Here is a 23,929-nt window from a genome sequence, read left to right as displayed (position 1 = left end):
TTTTTTTTTTTATAATAAATGAAGACTGGGACAGTTAAGTCTGATTTCCTGCCAATATTCTCTTTGCCATGCAAATTAATTTGGATCTAGTTAAAGGTATGGAGCCATGAAGAAGTTACGGTCTCAGTGTACTGATATCTTAAAGAGGTGAAATGAGGATACTGTAATAAAATTTTTCACATTAATTTTGACCCACTTTCTAGCCATGGCTTGTGGGATAGTCCCACTAATCCCTTTCCCACAACTATATTTTTTTATTCAGGTATTTTTTCATGTTTTAGGCAGCATCATTTTTTCTTAGTCATCTATTTTAGCACCTGCCTTTTATTCCTTTGTATCCTTACTTATTTCTAGCTGTTCTTTCAAAAGATACCCTTTCTGGAAGATTTCAAGATTGAAGATCAGACTGTCATAATTTCACAAAGAAAAATCCTCTGCTGGTTGAATGTACCATTGGGAGAAAGTATATCCTCTCACATATTTTCTTTGCCCCTAATGTCTATCTTTCCATTTAGGGGAAGGAAAGAAATTTTTCCCATTGCAAAGAAGAACAGTGCAGTGATGTGCCTGGAGGAGATGAAAAAAGATAATGGATTGAATGTCTCCATTTCCTAAGTAAATTTTCTCTTAATTCAACCATTTTTGATAGGGATGAGGATGAGAAGTTTATCTTTATTTGTTGTTTTTAGCTTATTAGGCTGATGGACTGAGATCATGTTCTCTTTCTGCTTTGAACTAAGAGGTATCTGAACAATAAGTGATCAGACTAAAACATCCATAGGAAGACAAGTGGTTGTGTGCTTAAGTGGACTTGAGACAGATGATTTCTCTAAAATATGTTATCTCTTCAAAGTAATGTTACATATGAAAAAAAAGACCAATATAACCATCTAAAGACACTAACAAAAACACATGCACTTTGTAGTAATTTGCATTTTTGGTCTGAATAAAGAAGGAAATACTGATTTGATACTCACAAATAAATCTGTATGGCAATTCTGGTATAGAAATTATTTTTCTCATCAGGTTTCTATAGTCTCATTAGAATGGAGTTTTTCAGAAGCTTTCATATCTGAATATGTTATCTGTCACTCTAAGAGGTAGAATATAGATGAACCACTTTGATCAATTACTTCCTAAATTATTCCTGACATCTTACAAGTTAGAAAACTTGTAGCTTTTTGTTCCTTTCCATTACAAAACTCAAATAGTGGGTGGTAGGGAGAAAAGTTTTGCTGTGATTTCAGAGCTTAAAAATATACTTATAGGAACTGTGGAAAAGAGAGGAAAGGGGAAGAAGGACAATAAAGGCCATGCTTTAAATCTACTAAATATGTTGATATCAATATCTTACATTTAGAGAATGGATGAGAGAAAAATCTTTGTTTCCATGTCAAAGGTCTTTTATCTTTCCTTTTAAATTCTGGATATCTCATTCCAAAGGTATTCCTCATGGTCCTAGAAAAGTAGGGACTCTGACTCTACTCTTATAAAAGCTTCAGGTTAAATTTAATAAGATCATATATGCACTTAGTCAACAAGCATTTATTAAGCACTTACTACAGCCAGGTACTGGGGTAAATGCCAGTGATATGACTAAAGTGAAAATGTGGCTCTTGCCCTCAGGGAACTCCTGTTTTAATGGAGGACAAAACATGCAAACTATTTACATACATATGAGATATATACAGGATTGGTGGAAGGCAATCACAGAAGGAAGACATTAGTGGGTGAATAGAGGAAGTAGGAGAGGTCAGGAAAGATAACCAGCAGAAAGTGAGAATGTATGACACAAGCACTTATTAAATAGCTACTATGTGTTAAGCACTATACTAAACACTTTACAAATATCTCATTTGACCCTCATGACAATCCTGGGAGGTAGGGACTATTCTTATATCCATTTTACAGCTGAGAAAATTGAGGTTAAATGACTTGCCCAAAATCACAGGGCTAGTAAATGTTGGAGGCTGGATTTGAACTTAGGTGTTCCTTATTTTGCTCAAGACTTTATCCCATGAACTACTTAGCTCACCAAGGAAAGAAGGAAGCAGGGAAAACAGTTATCCACACATGTGGATAGTACAAAGATCTGGAGTCGAGAGATAAGTGTATTATGTCCAAGGAACAGCAAGATGGTAGACAGGTATTCCTGGATTATTAACTAAATGGAAGGAATAAAGTATAAGAAAACAGAAAAAACTAGGAATGGGCAAAGTTCTGAGATCCCTTCCAGTCCTCTATTTGTGACCCTATGAATTTAGACAAGTGGTCATTTAGGTTTTGCTTCTAGTCAGGGAACTCATTATCTCATGTTATATCCATTCTAGTTTTGAACAAATCTGACTGCTTTTCCTAATATCAAGTATAAATCTTTTATTCTGCAATTTATACCAACTTCCTTTTTAGGAAGACAGTTTGATTAGTACAGCAAATTGAAAAGGATTACTCATTCTGAATGTTATCTCCTTTATCCTCCCCAACCCTCTAGCAGTTTTTTGAGGACCTGAATTATCTGGCTAACTATTTCCCATGTGAATTTAGCTAAAATATGTTTTCTCCCTCATTGTCATTTAAAATCTTCTTTTATGTATTGAAAAAACATATCAAAACCTTTAAAGTGAATAAATTTGTATTTCAGAATTGCGCTCACAATCAAAATTTGTAAACAGCCCAAATGTGAATTTAACAATAAGATAATATTACTCACCAAAAGTAATTTCCAAAAGAACATGAATGCTATGTTCTGTTCTCTTAGAATTCTAAACCTAAAAAACTACTGCTAGCTAAACTAGCCATTTTCTATTGAATGGAGATTATATAATAATATTACTTTTGAAGATAAGAAGTATGTCTAATATTATTTTAAGCCACTGAAGTCTTTACCACAGCACTTCCCCCTCCACTGATAGTTCAATAACTATCTAATGACCAATTATTGACTATTAAATTATTTTAGGTTTTGCATTTTCAAACCAATTCAACAAATACTTAGCACTTACTATATGTAAGTCATTGTGGGAAAATAGAAGAGAGTAGAAAACACAGTTCTTGCTCTGGGGGACCTTACAATTTGGATAAGAGGACAATCATATGTACATGGTACAATACGTATACACTAACAAATATTTACTACAAATAACAGGCATTACTACATATAAAATGTAGTGCAGAATTATATGAATATCAACAAAAATGCTACAGAAGTTCAGAAAAGTAACAGGTCAATGAGTACTAGAAACTTAATGGAACAAGGACTTGAGCTGGATCTTAAAGGATAGAGTGGGATTTCAATTGTAAGAGAGGAAAGGATACTAAGAATGGAGAGGGAATAAAAAATAGGAAATGTAGACATAAGAATAGTATGTGTTTTGGGTAATGTTAAGAAAATGATGATATAAATATGTAGAATTATAAAAAATCTTTATACAAGTTAAAGCCCAATTTGCCTGGTTACCAAATGTTCTCATTTGTCTATCAAGTCAAAACAACTCATGATAATGGAAAATGAGTTGGATATGGAGTCAATCATAAAACCTGGGTTTGAATACTGGGTCTGCTTATTTATGTGATGCTGAATAAGACACTTTTACCTCTCTGGATCTTTGTTTCCTCATCTGTATAAAATGAATGATTTGGACCAGCTGACCTCTAAGGATCCTTCTAGCTCTAAAATCTCTGATACTATTTTTTGGAGAGATGGGAACCAGAAGAACTTAGTTTCTATCCTCTTATTTCCTCTTAAGGTCTCCACACCTTCCTGTAAGTCCTGTCTCCTTGTCTCAGCCCTGATGAACCTTCTCTCCATTATCCATGGTGTCATCTAAATCACTGATATAATATTAGGACCTTGGAACCTTACCATTTGCCCCACTACTGAACCATAAGGACTTCTGCGCTTTCCTTTGCAACCTGAACCTGAACTTTCTTGCATGCATTATCTCCTTCAATTAAAATGAGATTTTCTTAATAGCAAAGACTAGTTCGTTATTTGTTTGTAACTTTAGCACTTAAGTAGTGTTTGAGAAATAGAAATGCTTAATAAATTTTTTTCCCACTTATTCAGGAATACTATAATATCTATTTGCCACCAGAGGGCGATGTTCAAACAATAGGCTGGCTCCTTCGAGATCAATAGCACAGGATACATTTTTGATTGTGCAGGACATCCACTTTCTTGGCACAACTACTACTGACTCTGTTTACCTTGATTCATTGTAAATGAATAGAATCTATAGGTCGACCCTGTCTCTCAAGAATGAATTTTGAGAGTAAAAGACGCTAAACTCCCTTATGGCCAAACCATATTTCTTGGTCATAAGTTTGTGGCTCTATTTCTCTCTTCCCCTTAGTAACATTTGTCAGATGCTGAGTTATGATTTTATTGATGAAATTTTAGTTATTTCCTATTTATATCAGTGACTTCTATGTTTCTTCCTTTTATTTACGATACTGTACATTTTAAGCATCTTAACCTTTCATCTGATTTAGTTCATCTTCTGATGAACTAAAGAAAAGCAAGATAACACAAAGATCAAGTTGGCTTCATTTTTCAACTTTTGGTTTAATTTCCTACTCATCCCTCTCCCACCTCTAACACACACACACACACACACACACACACACCATATATGGCATGCACATACATTTAGGACTTGCAACAGCAAAGGCAAATGGAAAAATCATTTTTTGGTATTTACATCAGCATCTAAATTCATATTTTCCAAAACACCCTATTAATCTAATATGTATTATTCTGGCCTCATCACTACTTATTTTTTCTTCTAAGCCTAATATTTTTTAGTCTAATGAAACCTGAAACCAGAAACTGAATATCATAGGATTTATGGCTGAAAATGACCTTAAAGATCATCTCATCCTATCTCTTTATTTTACAAATGAGGAGACTGAAGTCCAGGTAGATTAGGTGACTTTTTTGAGGTTATATAAGTGTTAAATAGCAGAGCTGTGATTTGAACTGATTCTCTAGAATGGGAGTTAGAAGACTTAAATTCAAATAATAGCTCTATCATTTACTGCCTAGGTAACCTTAAGTAAGTCGCTTAACTTAGATGGGTTGTTCTCTCATCTGTAAAACAAATGGAGTTGGACTAGATTATATCTCAGATCTCTTTGTGTTCTAATTGTATAATCCCATGTGATTTTCACTCTGCCAAACTTCCTCTCCCTGCTGCTGCTGCTGCTTTTTATAATAAAGCACCCTTCCTTCCCCAACCTACCATAACATCTAGCTGCATCACCAGTTCATGTGCTCATTCATAAGAGAAACACCAGGATGGGAAGGAAATCCTTACCTGATGTTATCTAAAGAAGACCTAATTATATATCATCTACCTGACTGGCTGGTAACTCATCTTCTATGCAATTTTCCAAATCCAGTGTGTGTATAATCAATCAAGGAATTAACTTGGAGGTATTAAACACATACTGTGTGTGTGTGTGTGTGTGTGTGTGTGTGTGTGTGTGTGTGTGTGTATTAGGGGAGGGAGGGAGAGAAAAAGGGCCAGGTCCTGGGGAGTATAAAATTGCATGGAAAAAAACCAATAGTAAACATCTTCTTCATCCAAGCAGCTCTACATATACACACATATATTTATATTTTGTTTGATTGTATATTTCAGCCTTAGATTAATCTATGTGTATATACACACATATGTACACATCACCAGAAACAAGATGCAGAGAAAACAAAACGTCTGTTGTTAAAATATGTCTCCCTTTTCCCTACCAAGAAGGCCATGTTTTCACAAATGGGAAGGGCATCTGTTTTATGCCTGGTGCTCTCCAAAATAGGAATATCCTGCCTAGAGCTGGGGAGTGAAGAAGTCACTTTCAGGCTGGGCCAGAGGGCAGGCATCCTCCTTTCAGGTTTTGATTTTGCCTTAGAGAGTCTGTGAAATTGAAACCTACTCATTTGGGTTCCATTGGTATGATTTCATCTTGTTTATACCTGTAGAGAAGAGCCCACTTCTTTTTTAAGTCCCCTTTTCTTAAGCATCCTTTTGAACCTATTAAAACCAGAGAATCCTGTGTCAGTGGTGAAGGGGATGAGAGAAAGAGAGATCTATTTATTTCAGTGTTTAAAAATCATTAATAAAAACAGTCAAAACTTTTCTGTGGAAGATGAGAATATCTGTGAGTGTTTCTATTTAAGTCACTTAATCATGCTAATTCCAAGTGTGACTCAGTGTTTGCTGGAAGCCTTTCAGGTTGTTCGGTAAACCCATGTCCTGGTGGGCACCCAAATGATGCTGACAAACCGTGCTGTAAACACAAACTTTAAATGAAAATTCCGTCAGGACATGGAACATAAACTACGGCCACACAAAGCTTTGATTGTGCTATGACAGGCACATTAGGACCTTAAGTGCTGGCTCCCTGCCATGCTTCATTTGACAAATCAGGAGGTGTAGATGAAAAGGGATTCTGACATGACAGTTTTTCACTGGACTAAAACACGCATTCAAATGGACCCGCTCTCTTTTTCCTGGGGATCTATAGAGTTTCCACAGAGACCTGATACCTTAAGAAGAAGTCAAGAAACATGCACATTGAAAAAAAAATCATGCTCACTTCTCTACTCCACTAAATTGGCATAGATGTTTAACATGAAGACTACTTTAGTAGAAGAGCAAAACAATATTAAAAACACTGGCCCTTGAGTCTGAGGACTTTGATTCAAATCCTCTTTCTGACCCTATCGCAGACCTTAGATAAATTACTTAAACTCTGGGTCTCAGTTTTTTCATCCATAAAATGATGAGTTTAGACTAGATGGTCTCTGAGGTCCCTTTCATCTCTTGATCCCATGGTCACAAAAACACTTGTGATTGTCATTCTTCTACTTACTGTCCATATGAGAATGCTGACAAGGACAGATACGACTGTCACCAGGAAGGCATTGCTAAGGTCAAGCAGGACCCTTCCCCAGCACTCAGCACATTACTGCCACTCACAGTAGGTGCCCACTCCATATTCCTTGATTTGAAGTCTAGTTAGTGTATTGCAAGGTTGGCAAACAGATGCATACTGGCGGCTAAAAGACTGTGTGGGCTTATATGCTGTTTGCATTAAGTCTCCAGTTATTTTTAGGTGCTAACTAATCCATGAAATGCATAAAGCTGCCATTGATGACTCATAGTCCACAGCAGTCAAATTAAAAAATAGTGGAGTAGAATAAAAGCCATTGGTAGGCATGGTGCTTTAGGACACCAAAAGCAGAGCCCCCACCCCCTATACACACTAATCAGTCTCCTTTCACTAGCATTCACACACACACACACACACACACACACACACAAAGGAGACAGAGAACAAGAGCCTGGGACATATTAAGCAGTTGCCTAGTCAAGTAAAGGAAACAGTCACTAAGGATCTAGGAAGTTACAGACAGGTTTTTATGATACATAAAGTATAATATTTAAGAAATAATCATTGAGAAGAATCAACAATCTTGAAACATTTTGTAAATGATATTTATTATAATATAAATAATATAATTTTTATATTCTTCAGAAATCCTGTACTCTGTGTGTGTGTGTGTTTGTGTGAATGTTAGTGAAAGGAGACTGATTAGTGATCAAGACAAAGAATCCCCTGGTCTTTGTATGGAAGCAAGGGAGAAGTAGCCAGCTACAGGTCCTTCTGTGGGTGACCAAGTCTTCCTGGAAGCAGGAATCCACTTGGACAGTTTCTGTTTGGGTCTTTTCATTTGTTTAGGATGAGACATCTATATTCCTGGCCTAAAGGTCAGCTCTAGTTGGGTGTTTCACTGTTCACTGTAATAGACTGTTATTAGTCTGTAATTAGTAATTAGACTGTTTTAGTCTATTACAGTGGGGATCTTGATGGGGCATACATAGACATATATATTAGAATAGCTGCTGATGTGCTTTACAAGTTTAAGTTCCATATTCTCTTTTTATACAATTAAAAAAACAAAGCAAAACAAAAACAGAGAGGCAATATACTGCATTGGATGGAGCACTGGACCTCAAGTCACAAAGGCCTGATTTAAATCTTGCCTGAGATACTTGAGCAATCCTTTAACCTCTCTTTTGAAAAAGGAAATGGTTGGACTTAATGTTTCCAATGGTTCTTTTCACCTCTACCTCTATGATCCTATAGCATGCTGTCCCAAAAGGTATATGTGTAGGGACAGGAAAAATAGTACATTTGGTATTTATTTTGCTTATTTTTCTATGGGGTTGATATGATGGAATAGACAAAATGGGTAGGGTGGTAGAGAAAAAAAATGATATCTAGTTCTAAAATCCCTAATCTACTAGTATTTTCTCTGTTTATGATTTACCATTTATTGTTAAGTTAGACATAGGTTTTCATGAAAATGAGCTTTTCAGTTTCCCTTCCTTTAAGATGTAAACATGTATAGCCTAAAATTATTTGGTCATTTCTTATTATAAACTACTTGAGTATAACAGGGTTAAAAAATCTACTGTGTTTTTAGTTAAATTAAGTCTTCTCTATCAGCATTTTGGTATAAAACTACTTTTCTTCGAGAGACTTAGATTGGAGGACACAGACAACATAATGATTCTTTTGAACCTGATTTTCCCCACCACTTTTCCCTACGCTTATTACCCAATGTGGAAGAAGTCACTCCTCTTTTCTAGGTTGCAGCTGTTTCAACTGATGATGCTCTAGCTCAAGGGAAGGAGGCTTCTGTACAACAGAGATCTGTGCATTAGGGGCATCACAGTAGGCAGTGACTCACAAGAAAGCAAGTTCTGTCTGCCAGCACACTGGATTGCTCACCCACCAACAAAAGACCTTATGGCCACAGACCTGCTGGCTCTGAGTGGTGGAAGGCTCATGCCACTGATTACCCGTCTTTCTAAAAAGAGTGTATGCTGACCCTTTGACTAGAATGATTAGTGAATGCACAGTGATTGTAAAAAGGCCAAGTGAATGCCTGCAGTGGCTAGTAGTGGGCAATGACTAAAACTTTCTTTTGTTTCTCCTTTTGTTCTGTAGATTAATGAACAGTGAGAAACAACAATATTTTCAAAGGAGAAGGAATTGTGTCCATGAAGTAATACTGTGTTGGGAATGGTGAAACTTCAGAGACTGTGGTGAATGTGCAAAGGATTTTTTGTTTTGTTTTCTTTTGTTTTTGTCATACTTCAGTGTCTGGAACTTCAACTGGACAACATTTTACAGCATCTTTCCATAGCAATAATTAAAAACTTGACTCCTTAAAAATAAAATAAGCCCACATTTTATACTGTGTGGGTTTGATTTCTCCTGCATAGGCAATCTAACATGTCATTGTTTAGTTATTTCAGTCGTCTGACTCTTCATGACCTCATTTGGAGTTTTCTTCACAAAGATAATGGCATGGTTTGCAGTTTCCCTCTTTAACTCATTTTATAAATGAGGAAACTAAGGCAAGGTGGTTTAAATGACTTGAACAGGATCACATGGCCAATAAGTATCTGAGGTCACATTTGAACTCAGGAAGATGAGTATTCCTGATTCCAGATCTGATGCTTTGTCCACTGTACCACCTTATTACTGTAATCTAAAATGGAGGTAGGACAATAGCATATCTCCCCATATTTCCCCCACCCTCTGAAGGTTATCTGTGGTGATGGTCAGTGTTGATAAAACTACAAAGGGTTTTTTAAGACAGGAAGAGAAGCAGAGAAACCTGGAGCTTGAAGAAACTGCTAAAGATTTGATCCTGGGGTGCTTGATTAACCATCTAAGCAATGTTTCAAACCTACTGTAATGCCAGTAATGTTGGTAATAACCTCTTCTCCTTGTGCTCTAGATTGCTTGTACACTTCTTTTATTTATGCACTTATAAGATGTCATTTTATGTTAAAATTATTTGTGCATGTGCCAAATCTCCCTAAGAAACTTTAAGTCCTATGAGGATAAAAGCTCTTCTTCAATTTGTTTATCTCCCAGTGGAGGGAATGCAACAGATCAATCCATCTGTTGGATGGAAATGAAAATATAAAATAAGGAAAGATAAGGCTCAGAGAAATGTACTGACTTGTCCAATGTCACAATACTAATAAGTTGCAGAGCTGAGACTAGTGCTCATACTTGTCAACTTATAAATCAGTGCCAAACTCTACTTTTGTAATCAATGACCTAAAGAACATGGGAAAGATGTATTGGATGGCCACTCCAAAATTATTCTGCACCTAAGAATGAAAACAGAAAAATACATAGAATAATAAAGGTTGTGAAAATAAATATTTTGGAAATTTTTCTTTTTTTATCTGAGAATTTAGGCATAAGATGCTAATTATATTCATCTTTGACCACTCTTACCTCTCTTCTCCATAAAAAGCAAAACATCACAAAATATTGTAATTCTGATAATTAACCTAAATAATGTCCCATGGTTGGAAGCATTGTCAATTTTTTACCCACTGAGATGAAATGGATTCCTCAGGCATTGAGAAGAAATTCCACACTGAGAGACACCACAGAGCTGGACAGGGACTCCCACAGTATAAAAGCTAAATTAAGCCCATAGATTAGTCATACTTCTGTGTGACTTTTTCTGCGGACTCTGGAGCCATCCCTTGTGAGAAACACAGCTGGTGAAGTATTTTAGCTGTGATGATGTAAGCCTGATTCTGATATGGCTCTCAGGAAGGTGACAAATCGTTTGTGGAGTTGGTGTCTTGCAATTCTGTTCTTACTGCAAGAAATCCACGACACCCCTTTTAGCAGTGCACATCATGTTCTTCCCTTCTATATAGAAGATTTTCCCAGCATGCACTGTGACAACACAGGGGGCTGTGCTGACAGATCTGTGAACAAGATTCCACACAAAGTCTACCTTCTAATTTGCACCTCTGCAGTGTGACTAGTGGTCTGGCTGCAAGGAGAGAAATGAGAGCAAAGAGATGACTCCACGTGGAAGCTGATTTCTCTCTCTCTTACATTCTCATTTTGAAGAGTATTGAAGAGGGAAAAATACAAATAGATATTTCCTTACTAAGAGCTGCCTAGCGGATCATGAAGCCTGAAAAGGAATGTGAAGGTTACATAATCATATGCTACTGATGCCATTGGGGATTTATCATGTGTATACTAAGTAACATATTACTTCCCTTTCTTCTGTCTCTCAAAAAAAACCTATCAAGGAATATTTTTTATGATGGACTTGCTAAAACTATAGTAATAAGAGAGTTGTTCATGGGGGCAAGAAGACTTGGCTTAGATGAATGATCCTTGAAAAAGTTACCCGGGCAACTCTCTAAGATCCTAAGTCACAAATAAGTTGTTAATATGAATAGGGCAGAGAGTTTCTATCCTAGGAGTTCTGTGGAGAGGGGTTCATAATTCTTGAAACTCAAAAATTAAAAAAAAAAAAACTTTAAAATGCCAGGAAAAACCCAGTTCAATTCCCACTTAAAAGGGAGATATGTGTTTACTCTACAGGCTTAGTTCAGACAATGAACCAAGAGGTGCCTACTTATTAAGGGTTGTTTGTGCTATGTGTAACACTGTTATCTTTTTAAAACTTTTTTTTTTAACCCTCAAGAGGAGGCAAGTATTAAAATGGAGAAGGATGTTAAACTTTGAGAAATTCATATTCACTGTTTTTTTTTTTTTTTTTTTAATAAATGTAATTAAAATGTGGTCTTTTTTTTTTTTTTTTTTTGAAGATCTGAACTTTTCAAAATCTTCCTGGATGTCATTATAGACAAGAGCATGGAATCAGGAAGATTTAATCTTCATGAATTCAAATCTGGCCTCAGAGATTTACTAGTTGTATGACACTGGACAAGTCACTTAACTCTATTTGCCTCATATGTAAAATGAGTTTGAGAAGGAAATAGCAAACTAATCTACCATCCTTACCAAAAAAAAAAAAAAAAAATCCCAAGTGGGATCACAAAGAATCCGGCACAACTCAACAACAACAATAGTATCACTGTAAGTATCATGCAGAAAAATATTTGTAACAGTCAGGAAATTTGGGATGGCTAAATTTGGATCCTGAAATACTTAGTAAGCACCTAAAACTAGTAAGACCATTACTTTGGATCATTCAAGTTAAACTTCTGAAAATATATTGTAAAGTGATCATTCCTCCCATCCCAATCTTCTTAATTTTTCTCTTTAAGACACACAAACACACACATACACAAACACACCAATTCAAATGCAGCACAATACATGAGCCTTAAGTTTTCAACATATCAACTCTATTCCTTTTAAACCACTTAAAATCTGAAGGGGATTCTGTACTATTTTTGTTCCTTCAAAGTCTTCAATAGAAACATTTCAAGAAGATTCTTTAATTTCTAATCATGGAAATTTTAAGTGTTGACCAAATCAAAGCCATTTGACCTAACAACTGATTTAAAACAACTTGAACAAGTTCATTGCTTTTCTTTACAAATGAGCTATCAAAATAAGTGATTTCAAAGGATTTAGGGAGGTAGGAAAGAGGGAAGGAGTGCATGGAAAGCAGGAAAGGAAACACTTAATGGTGTCTCAGTTTTAGTTGTCATCCTATTCTTGCAATTCATTGTTCCTACAGTCAGGAAGATCACTCATGGTAGATCTGGTTTCACTGATGTAGCAGTGTGCTACAGGGACTCATTGACCTTCACATGGTGGTTTAGAGGCAGAAGGGACCTTAAGGGTCTTCTAGTATGATTCTATCATTTTTCAAATGAGGGAACTTAAGCCTCAAAGAAATTTGCTCAAAGTCACACTGGTATAAGAGTCAAAGCTAGGATTTAACCCCTGACTCTAAATACAGTACCAGTTTAATTCACCACCGTTCCTCATCTTTTGCTTCATTTCCTCTTGAAATAGGAAAAATAGGTTGGTTATTTAGGCTTAGGGAAGATAGACCCTTACATGGGACTTATTCCTAAGCACAAGTGAGAAGATAATCTCCCCCAAGCTTGGCCCAGAAATCTGTACATCTTGTTAGAAAAAAAAAGTGGAGCATTTTGAAGAGGGTGTATTACTGCCCCGTTCTGTGAGGGAGGTCTGCGGTAGATATTACCTGTGCTCGATGTTCTCCCACTGCAAACTGGATCACTGCAATGCCTGGGGTAGGACTGTCTTCAATCCTTTCCACGGTGCTGGAGTCTATTTTCAGGTCGTTGCTAATCTCAGCACTCTGGATGAAGTCTTCTGTTTTCAAGTCCTCTACCTTCTTTAGCTCTCCATTGGCCAGCTGGATGATTGACCCTTTCATGAAATAAGGGGGCAGTGTTGGGGGAACAGCTGTGGAAGATGCAATGGACTGGACCACAGGGAGGTGGATCTGGGCCTGCACCATGGCTGGGTAGGCTGCCTGAGTGGCCAGGGACTCGGCGCTGAAATTCTCGCTCTTGGGAATGGTGGTAGTGACAAATGTATGAGGCACTGCTGCAAACTGTGGAGAGGAAGTGACGATCGCAGGGGCTACCCCGGACGGCTCCATGTCAGCGCCGCCCACGGGGATGAGCAGAGGCTGGGTCCCGGGGATCACCAGGTGTTGTGGCAGGTTGCCGGCGTAACTGATTGCTTGTTGTTGGCTGCTCAGGTAGCCGATGACGGGTGGCTGAGTCCCTGCATAGAAGGCCGGAAGTCCAACGGGGAGAGGGTCTGAAGCACTGTGGGTGGTCTGGATGACAGTGTGTGGGGACAGAGTGGCCACGGCGGCCTTCACGCCCTCGGGGCCCAGAGCCTGCTGCGGGGACAGAGCGTAAGACCGGTGGCTGGGCTTCCCCAGGTGGAGGCTGCTCTTGTCGTTGAGGGTGGACGGGGAGGCCTCTCGGTGAGTGACCTGTTGGACTTCCATGTCTGTGGTGGGTGTGTTGCTGCTGGGGAGGACCATCACGGAGGTCCGCGCGCCCGAGGCGTCGCGGGTGCTGTAGTCGGCGGGGCCTGAGTGGACCACGACGTGTCTGGTTTCATAGTGGTGAGAGGCCGCCTTCCCACCTGCCTTCATGAGGCCCAGGTCTGCCGAGGAGGGGACCCCGTATCTCCGGCTCTTCTCCATCTCTCCATTCAGCATCTCCTTGGCCTGCATGGCCTGCTGTAGCCTGCTGCTGTCCGCCTTCTTAGTGGATTCCCGGGGAACAAAATGACCACCAGAGTCTGTGTATTGCACCACCACCTGAGAGGAAGGCCCCAGGGTGAGTGTGTGGGGGATCATCGTCTGATGGGGATGCAGGTGGACTGGGATGGCTGGAGGGGACATGGTACGCCCAGCACTCTGGGGAGAGCTGGAAATATGGACATATTGGTTCTGTTGGGTAGGTGGTGGGGATCCTGCCGTGATAAGCCCTGGAGTCCTGATCAAATGCTGTTGCTGCTCAACCTTGTGCCCTGGCTGCTGGCTCAAGCTGCCCACGTTGGCTAGCAGAGTGGAATAGGCCTCCAGGTGGGAGCGCTGCGATGGCGTGGTGGCCACGGCGGCGGAGGCCACGCCACTGGTGGCAGGGTTGGCTGGAGGGGAGATCAGCTGGGAGGGGATGAAGCCAGCATAGGGCCCGCTATACTGGGAGGACCCAATGAACTGGAAAGTGTGCGGCAAGTGTGTGTACTGCACAGGGGACACGGGGGTCCCTGACTGCGGGGGAGGATAAACCGCAGGGAGCGTGGTAGTGGCTGGAACAGACCTGGGGGCACTGGGTGGAGAGTAATCCATCCCTGTGGACAGTGATTTGTGTAAACCTATTCCCTGCTGTAAACCAAGCTCTGCTGTCGAGGTCCCCCCAGGCCCAGGCCTCCCCCCCATGTTGCCTTGTCCACTCTGAGTGCTGGGTAGCCATGTTAAGCTCTCGGCCCTGTGGTTGTCATTTGGCACGACCACTGGCTTCTCCTCCGATGGCCGGCTAGTGGCAGGAATCTCACGTTTTTTGGGAGGCAAGCATTCGTTGCTCCGTTCTTGGTTGGATTTCATTTTTCGCCGTCCCCCCTCCACTGTGACTGCTTCACTGTCTGGCTAATTCTGGTTTCAGTCTGGTAAATGGAAAGTCGCATTTGATTTCTGAAGGGGATCCAGAGACTTCATGAGGAATCATCTCCCTAGGAGCACAATCTTCCAACAGCTGCTCTGGATTCTGGAAAAAGAAAGGGGGCAGTGAGGCAGGGGGGAAGGAAGGAGGGAGAGGAAATCACAATATCAATCCCGGAGGTGGGGTAGGGAATCCCAAACAAAATTAAGAAGAGCTCTTTAGTTATTAATAATATTGCCAAGATCCTATTTATAGTCATAGTATTAGAGACAACACCGGCCATGTCAGTTTACACATCATGAAACCAAATCAGAACCTTTACAAACTATAATTCTGTTGTAGTTAAAACAACTTCTCCTCATAATTCACTTCTCCATCTTTGTGGTCAGGATACTTTGCATCCCATATACTCTCTTCAGGATTAACCCCATCTTTCCCCCTTGCCCTGAACACACATCTTACCCTTTGCAACCTCCCTGGGTAACTGGACAAAATCCATGGGAAGGATGCTCTAAGTTCAGGACAACTATATGAGCTCCCAAAAGATCCATGGGCTGCAATGAGATTTCTTGAAACAGTCTCAAAAGTTTACTTCTGCATTTTATCATCTCCCAGGGTCCATGTTAAACATTCATTGTTAAGATTCCTTAGCACATACAAACACACACCTATAACACCCCTCCCAGGAATTCAGGATGAGGAGTCACAAATAATTTCATCTCTAAAATATTTTCTCAGTCTGAGTAGTATTGCCATTCATTACCAATGAGCAAAAGGATTGCTGCAAGCTGACAAGGACTGATTTTATTTCTTTACATAATAGGTTTGGCAGTTTTAAAGCTTTCCTGGGAGGGCTTGCTTATTGGCTACTCCTTTCCCTTCCATTCTCCCCTTTCTCCTCTGCTTTAATATCTGTAAAAATGTCCATTCAGAATCAACTCAAACCAAGAAATCCAAAAGAAAGGGAACCTCCTTCAGATCAACTATAGTTGCATTCTTAAAACTATGAAGGCACCAGGATGGTGATCCCAGAGCTAGTTCTTTACTGGATCTTATTTCTGTTTCTTAGTAACCACTGAACCATGAGTCACCACAACTCAGCTCAGCTGTTTTGTGTAACAAACAGGTTTCCACCTGGGCAAGGGCAGAACGTTTAGCAAACCAATAAAAATGACTATAACAAGAAGCAGATTGAATTTAATTTCTACAGGAAACAATGGCTCAAGTTAGCAGTCGGTGCTACAGGCCTGGAGAAGTAATAAGAACTGAAGCTTTGCAATTTAAAATAAGTCTTAGCAGAAACTTGCTGCTGGCATCCCTCATCTATATACTCTTTTTTACCTGGCTTAAAAACAAGAGCAGTTATTTTATCCCCTCTCAGTTAAGAGAGTCAGGGGAGAAGAAGAAAGAGATATTATTCAATGCTTTCCTTTTTTGCAGGAGCAAATGATGTACTTACTCATCTGGCCCCACCCAACTCTTCCCTTCTATAGGACTGCATTTCCCTTCTCAAGTCTCACTTAGAATTTTCTGGTATTGGTTGTCAGTTTTTGTTTTTATTTTTGGCTAGAGTTTAGTATTTCTTATGCAAATTCTTTCAAGGGCAGATCCAACTACAAAATTATTTGATAAATTTTTGCTGTACCTACAGCTTTGTGCTATAGACTGTGAATATAAAGACTAAAATAAATAAATAAAACAACCAACAACAACAAAGGTTTTTGCTCTCCTTAATATAAGAGGTAAAATTGTACAATCTGACTTTGGAAGTCCCTCCCTCCCCCACTCCCTTACTCACTTCCATGATCGATGTTAGAGGTGACATCTTACACTAAAGGACTTTTAATCAATAAGAGCACTCCTTGAAAGCCAGAGAGGTACTTTATCGAGTAGATATTTATGGAAATTGAGGATGATGTGTAAGATCTAAGATGATAAGAGAGTGTATTTTAATTTGTGCCTGAAACTGAGTTTTGGCAATTGCTACCTTTATAAAGTGTGTGGATAAAGAGCTTTCTCCAGACTGACCTATAATGCTCAAGACATGATTACTTCCAAGTAACTGTTATTTTTTGATAATTTTGCAGCATTTTAAATGCTATCCTTGAAATTAAATCTACCAACATGCATTAATCTAAATTATACATCTAATTTTAAATACCTCAAGAGCCACTACCCTTCCTTTTTTTCCCGTGATGGTTTTAAGTTATTTTTTATCTTTAAATCTAGCAAAGGGAATATAAATGTATATGTAGATATGTAGATACATATGCATGTGCATGTAGATGTGGGCGTATGCTCTCCTTCTTCCCTCCACCCCCAATTCACCTCATCCCTGACCCATCCCTTCCCACTTCAAGGTCACAAGCTATACCAAAAGTGCTCCTTCAAAAAGATTATCCTCTTCTATGCTCCCCCTGCTGGCTAGACAACAACACTAACCTAGGAAAGGCTGACAAGATTTAGTTCAATTCCACATGCATTTATTAAATGCCTATCATGTGTGAGGTACTGTGCTAAAGTATTGGAATACAAATACAAAACTGAAATGTCTCTGCCCTCAAGAAGTTTACATTTTGGAAGATATAAGATTTAGATACATAAATATATGGAAGAGGGTCCAAGCACTGACACACGAGCTGAGGATGCCCTGAAGGAAGCTGGAGATTTGAAGGGCTGGAGAAACTCTAGCATGAAGCTAGATGTAAAGATAGAGACAATGTAAAGCTCAGGGAATAGTAAATAGGCTTGTCTGGCTAGAATGTATCATTCATGGAAAGGAATAATATTAAACAAGTCTGGAAAGATAAACAAGGGTCAGACCATGAAAGGCTTTGTATATATGCCAAGATGAGGAGTCTGCAGACAATAAGGAGGAACTGAAGCTTCTGCAGGAGGAGAGCCCCGAAGTCAGACCTCCGTCTAAGAAATAATTAATTTGGCATGACTTTGGCAGGTGTATCAATTTATGAAGAGAGACAATCAAAGTAGGGTAGTCAAGTAAAAGGCTCTTTTTAATAGTCCAAGTTTGAGGTTATGAGGACCCAAACTAAGTAGTGGTCATGCAAAAGAGAAGGGGATGAATGCAAGATAAATTATGGAAATAGAAATGAGAAGTGAAAAGACTTGCCAATTATTTGGACATATTGGGGTCACATGAATGAAGAGTCAAGGAAAAAAAGTTGTGAACCTGGGTAATGTATCGAAAATAGGGAAACTTGGAGGAGTTTAGAAAGGCAGATAATGTGTTTCACTTCAGACGTGTTCAATTTGAGATACTGATGGAACATTCAGGTTGGTGATGATTAGTAGACAATTGTCCATTTCAGGAGAGGAATGAGAGTTGGATAGATATACAGAAGTCATAGGTTTGAGATGATAATTGAATCCAAGGAAGCATATGGAAGTGCCAAGGCAGAGAAAACAGTAAAAAAAACAACAATATGTTTCAGAACAGAGTCTGGGGGACATTTACACTTAAAAGGAGGGGTATGGGTAATGCTACAACAAAAGGAATGAAAAACAATAGTTAGAAAAGCAGGAGAATACAAAACCAAGAGAATTCAGAATCATGGAAGCCAAGAGGGAAAGAAGAAGGAGTTGGGAGACCAAGTCAAAAGCTACATTTCCTCTTGTGCAAAAAAAGGGTTTATAACAGATCATTTAATGTCTCTGATAGTTCCCTTTTCAAGGCCGATCTATTTGTGCCCTTGAAGTAAGAAGATACCAGGATTCAAATCCAGTCTCTCACACTTACTGTGTAGTTGTGGGTACATCATTTACTTTTCTACAAAATGGATATGATTTTAATACCTGTCACATAGAGTAGCTGTAAAAATAGTGAGATAATTCCAGTAAAATTCTTTACTAGTAAAAGTAAAATACTTTTACTAAATTCTTTACCTTAAGGTGCTATACAAGCTTATACCCCAAGACCCAATAACCTTTTATGGCTGACATTCCACATAGTTGCTTACTTTACACCAAGACTCCTAACTCTTTTCTTATTGATGATTGTTTAACCACATCTCTTCCCATCCTTTATTTGTTCTTTAATTAAAACAAACAAAAAACCACTCATTTCTCTTTAATTTGAATTAAATCTGCCTTTATCATTGGATCTCAACTTTCAGACAACATGTTAGCTATCCTATCCACCTTTTTATCATTCATAAACTCGATAAGCAAGCCATTTGTATTTTCAATGAATTCATTGCTAAAAAGATCGAACAATTATAGGACAATAAGTCTAGGGTAAGAAATGATCTCAAGGGTCATCTACTATAATTTTATAAATCAGGAAACTGAACCCCAGAGAGGTTAAATAAATTCCTCAAGATTGTTGTAGCTTGTCCTTCATTCTCAAAGAGAACCAATACATCAGGGAGGTGATGCCATGACAAGAAAGTGAATTGGATTTAATTCCACAGGTGATGAAGCCAGAATATTAAGTCCCCACTTCTCAGTACTACGGACAATTTTCTAAGATTGTAAATTGAAGAAAAGGTGCCAACCTACATAGGTAGCAGGAGTTTCCTAGAGCAGGGAATTCTTTATATCAATGAAATCATAGCTGCAATATCTATCCCTTTAAAAAGAGTACATTAATTTTAGTAAAAGTAATAATAAAAATGTCCTATTGGCTTCCTTCTGATGTCTTTTAATCCTTATTATGTTTTTCAAATTATTATTAATGTTGTTCAATGGTAGCATGATGTAGTGTCTAGAGAACTGGTCTCAATGCCTGGAAGAATGAATTTCAAGTTTTGTCTGACTGATACAGGCTATGTGTGTTCCTATTTAAATCAATTAATTCAGTGATTTAGACAGAGAAGGTGTCAACTTGCATTGGGTAGAGGGAATTTTCAAATCAATGAAATTACAGGTGGCAATATACCTAAATCTTACCTAAAGAAGATATATGTATATATGTGTATGTGTGTATATAAAATCAACTAAAAATAGCATTATCAATTTAATTCCTAGCTCCATGTAATTACATGTCTATTGAAGGAAATTAAGAACAGAAAGTGTTGAGGTTTTTTCCCTCCCTAATTTAGGAATCCTAACAGAGTTTGTGTTTCCATACTTTTTCAGCACTGCCAGCCTCTTGTTGTGTAGCTACTAAATTTTTTGACTTGTCATATATTTATATTTCCATTTCTTTCACTTTTCTATATATTTAATAGTACATTTGAGTCAGCAACCACAGTTGTTATCATTACTATTATTGATGATAATTTAATTATAAAGCATTTTAAAGTTTATAAGGTACTTTCCTCATACTAACAGGATGAGATAGATATCATAAACATTATTATCTCCATTGTAAAAAGGAAGAAGTTAAAGCTATAGAGTTTGAATGATTTTTCCAAGATCACAGAGATGAGAGCCAAGAGGTAAACCCAGGTAGTCCCATATTTATGTGCAAGGGATAGTATGCTTTGGAGAAGGCACCTGGGACTATGGCTATACAAGTCTATGCATTAGAAGAGATGACATGGGGTGCTCAGGACAGCAGCTGGGCTCTAATATCCCTAGAAACCAGCACACATGGAACGTCTCTGCAGTGTCTGGGTAGCCAGTGTCCCCTGGCGGTCTGCCCATGCTAGAATTCCTGGAAAGGCTCAAGGCGGAAAAATAATCACTTGAAGAAATCACCATCTGGATATGTAATGGTCCCAACTGAATTGTTCAGCAGAGGTCAGAATCTGTGTTTTCAAGAAAAGCTGGAAATGCCTTTCTGTAAAGACCTTCCTAACTCAATACATGCACAAAGAATGTCCTGCTTTAATGAATAATTACATGCCAGATTAATTATCCTGATACTCTAAAAACCCTATGTTTATCCACAGTGCTGACCAAAGGCAGGGAAGAGAATCATTCTCTATGTCACCCATAATTAATGAGTCTTATCTCTTACCTGGATCACTTGTGTCTAAGGGTGAAGGTGATAATTCTGTCCTTGTTACCCATCCAATCAACAAACTTGGCACAATGACTCTACTCAAAGGGCCAATGTAGAAAATTTTTAGTTTTTTGTTGTATATTGTGTTTGTGTTACATTTTTCAAATAGAAATAATACATTTTTGATGTAGAAGGGAATCAGTGGTTTATTTAATGGAACTCCATATATTTTTAAGTAATGAAACTGTAAAAGGAAAGGATTATACAACTAGGCAATGGCATAATCAGGACTAGGATCGAGGTTTTCTGATCTCAGGATCAAAGTAATGTTTCCCTAATACCATACTACCCTTCATATTTTCAATGGGTTAGATTTTCATCACCAAAAGCAGAAAATAATTTACTACTTACTAAGTAGTTATAGCTTTGGGCATTTTTAAAGGTCCCAATTTAAATTATAATAATTCAATAACTTTAATTTACAATCGACAGACAATCAAGTCTATTCTTTGCAAGTTATTTCTAATTCAGAATTAAAATGTGAATCTTGATGATTCATTAGAAGAATCTCTTTCTACTCACCTTCTGAACTAACCAATAATCTTTCTCACACCTATAATTCATACAAAAGAACTGATTTTTAGTATTTAGTACTTTCTTTCCCTCCTCAACCTGATTGATGTAACTAGCATTCTCATATTTTCAACGCACGGTTCATTTATTCACACCTGTTGAACAGGTAGGCATTATTTCTATCCAACCCACATATACAAACGCAATAAAATGAAAGGTCAGATGCTGAGCTAAGTAGTTTGACGTTTGTGAGTAGTGGTGAGTATTATACTTCCTTGCCCCATCCTGCCTGCTTCTTCCATAATACTTTTTTTTTTTTTTTTTTTAAGAAAAAGTCCCAAAAGGTTTGGTTGGGAAATACTGAATCTTTTATCAATAGCCTAGTGGAATATACTGGGTCTTCCAAAAGGATGCCTGACAGCTGTTTATTCTCAAACAATTTTAGTTTTTCTTCTTTTCTTCTTAGCTTAAGAATGGCCTAGTGATAATCATACAGGATTAAGTTTAGAGCTTACCAATCATAGGATGAAATGAACTCCTCAGAAAGAAAATAGTTAAGAGTTGTTAATAGGGAATATGAAAATAATAGAGTTTGAAAAAATCTTCCCAAGGCTGAGAAATCCCTAGTCAGCCCTGAAGTATGCATTGCTCTTGCCTAGTTCATGTGTACAATGAATATATGCAAAGCACCCATTTGCTATAGCAAGTATGTTAAAGTATTATTTTTACTAGTGAAAAAATTAACTATTTTAAAGCATCAAATATTATTATAATTCTGTCCCAAACTGAAAATTATTCAACCAAAACTTTTTTTCAGGGCATTAAAATGTTTTCTCAGTATTTCTAAGAAATTCATTCTCTTTTGCTTTCTCTGGAATTTTTTGGAAATGGTTAGTGTGCAATTCTGAACTTTAGTCTAATGACCTGAATTCAAATCCCAGTACTACTCCCTAATGGCTGTGTGATTTTAGGCAAGTCAATTTTTTTTTCTCTGAGGTTAAGAATTTTCACCTCTAAAATGGGAACCAGATTGTACTTTATTCAGAATTGCTGTGATGAAGAAAGTACTTTAGAAGAACTAAAAAACAATATAAATGTCCTGCTACTATTACATTTAAGAATTAGCCTCCTCTTCCTCCTCTGGTAAAATAATCCAAAAGCAGACTAAGTAAAGAATAAGTAAAGAGATATAAATAATTTGTCAACTAAACTACTGGTTTTCCTTTTGTTATTATTTTTAGTAACATATATATATACATATACACATATATACATATACATATACACATATATACATACATATATATATATATATATATGCAAAAGAAATAAATGTCCAGAATCTTCAAAGTAAATCAGAGATATAAACTTAAGGAAACACATTTGACTTTATAGGTATTACAGAGACTTAATAGGATGGGATCCCAATACCTGTATATGGATGAAGAAAATTATGCTTTAATTTTTACTTTAACTTTTCAAAAAGAAGCATTACACAATGTAATACTTCTTTACATATTAAGGGAATGTATTTGTGAGTAAATCTAGGAACCTGAGGGGGAGAGAGAATTTAAAGAACATTGGGATAAAGAACAATAGAGGCAGAAACAAAAATGATATTATCTTATGACTATTCTACATCTCACCCAGACAAAAGAAGGAACCAATTGGGACATAGCCTAGCATGGAGGTATGATGTAGGTTTCAATTATCCAAATATCTTCTGGGGATTCTTTCTGCCAAATGCAGAGAATTTTAAAAGCTTCTTGGTGTTCTGGGTGGCCTTTTTATTGGTCAGCACATTATGTGGTCTGTTGTAACTCATCTCACAATTTGATGGGTCACTAATATATAAATTTACATTTTTAGAAGTGAATCTAAGTGTTAGAACAAGCCCATGTAAGACCAGATTCATTTATTACTTTCTGTATGTTGAAAATGCCAGGACAATCACATGCATATTTACTTGCATGTTTAGGGGGAAGGAAGAAGGGAACAAGCATTTGCATTACTATATTGTATTATTATACACTTTGTTATGTACTGTACAAATACCTCATTTGGTCCTCGTGGCAACCTTTGGAATTGGGGATATTTTTATCCCCATTTTATGGTTGAGGAAACCAAGGCTGACAGAAATAAAAATCACTTGCCCAAAATCACAAAGCTCCTAAGTTACTGAGGGTTCAATGAACTCAGGAATTTCTAACTCCAGATTCAGCATTTTATCTGCCTGATTGAAAATAATTGCAAATATATTATTTTCCATATCATCCATTGATTTAGAATTTACTCACTAGAACATCAGGGGTTCACCATCCTCTCTTGGAAATGAAAAGAGGTAGGATTTCTCACTTGCTCAGCTTTTTAAATGAACCATTCATTGCTTGAGAGTCAGAATTTAGTCATCCATTCATTGAATATGAATCAGTCTCTTATTTAAGAGACTTATTTTTTAAAAGACAAACAT

At 37.7% G+C, this 23,929-nt stretch overlaps 1 protein-coding gene across 3 annotated transcripts in view; it reads right to left on the bottom strand.

Annotated features, from left to right (window-relative positions):
• The window catches only part of ATXN1 (ataxin 1), a 654,648-nt gene that overhangs the window by 158,596 nt on the left and 472,123 nt on the right, over positions 1–23,929 (bottom strand). For all 3 annotated transcript variants that reach the window (XM_051970650.1, XM_051970648.1, XM_051970649.1), the window contains exon 9: positions 13,034–15,083. In XM_051970650.1, the coding sequence (XP_051826610.1) occupies positions 13,034–14,923 (1,890 nt within the window). In that variant the 5' untranslated portion in view covers positions 14,924–15,083. The remainder of the gene's footprint in view (positions 1–13,033; positions 15,084–23,929) is intronic.

This window comes from Antechinus flavipes, chromosome 1 (genome assembly GCF_016432865.1).
Source record: "Antechinus flavipes isolate AdamAnt ecotype Samford, QLD, Australia chromosome 1, AdamAnt_v2, whole genome shotgun sequence".
NCBI classification, from domain to species: Eukaryota; Metazoa; Chordata; class Mammalia; order Dasyuromorphia; family Dasyuridae; genus Antechinus; species Antechinus flavipes.
Note: the sequence above shows the minus strand (reverse complement) of the source record. Positions and strands in the feature narration are given on the sequence as shown.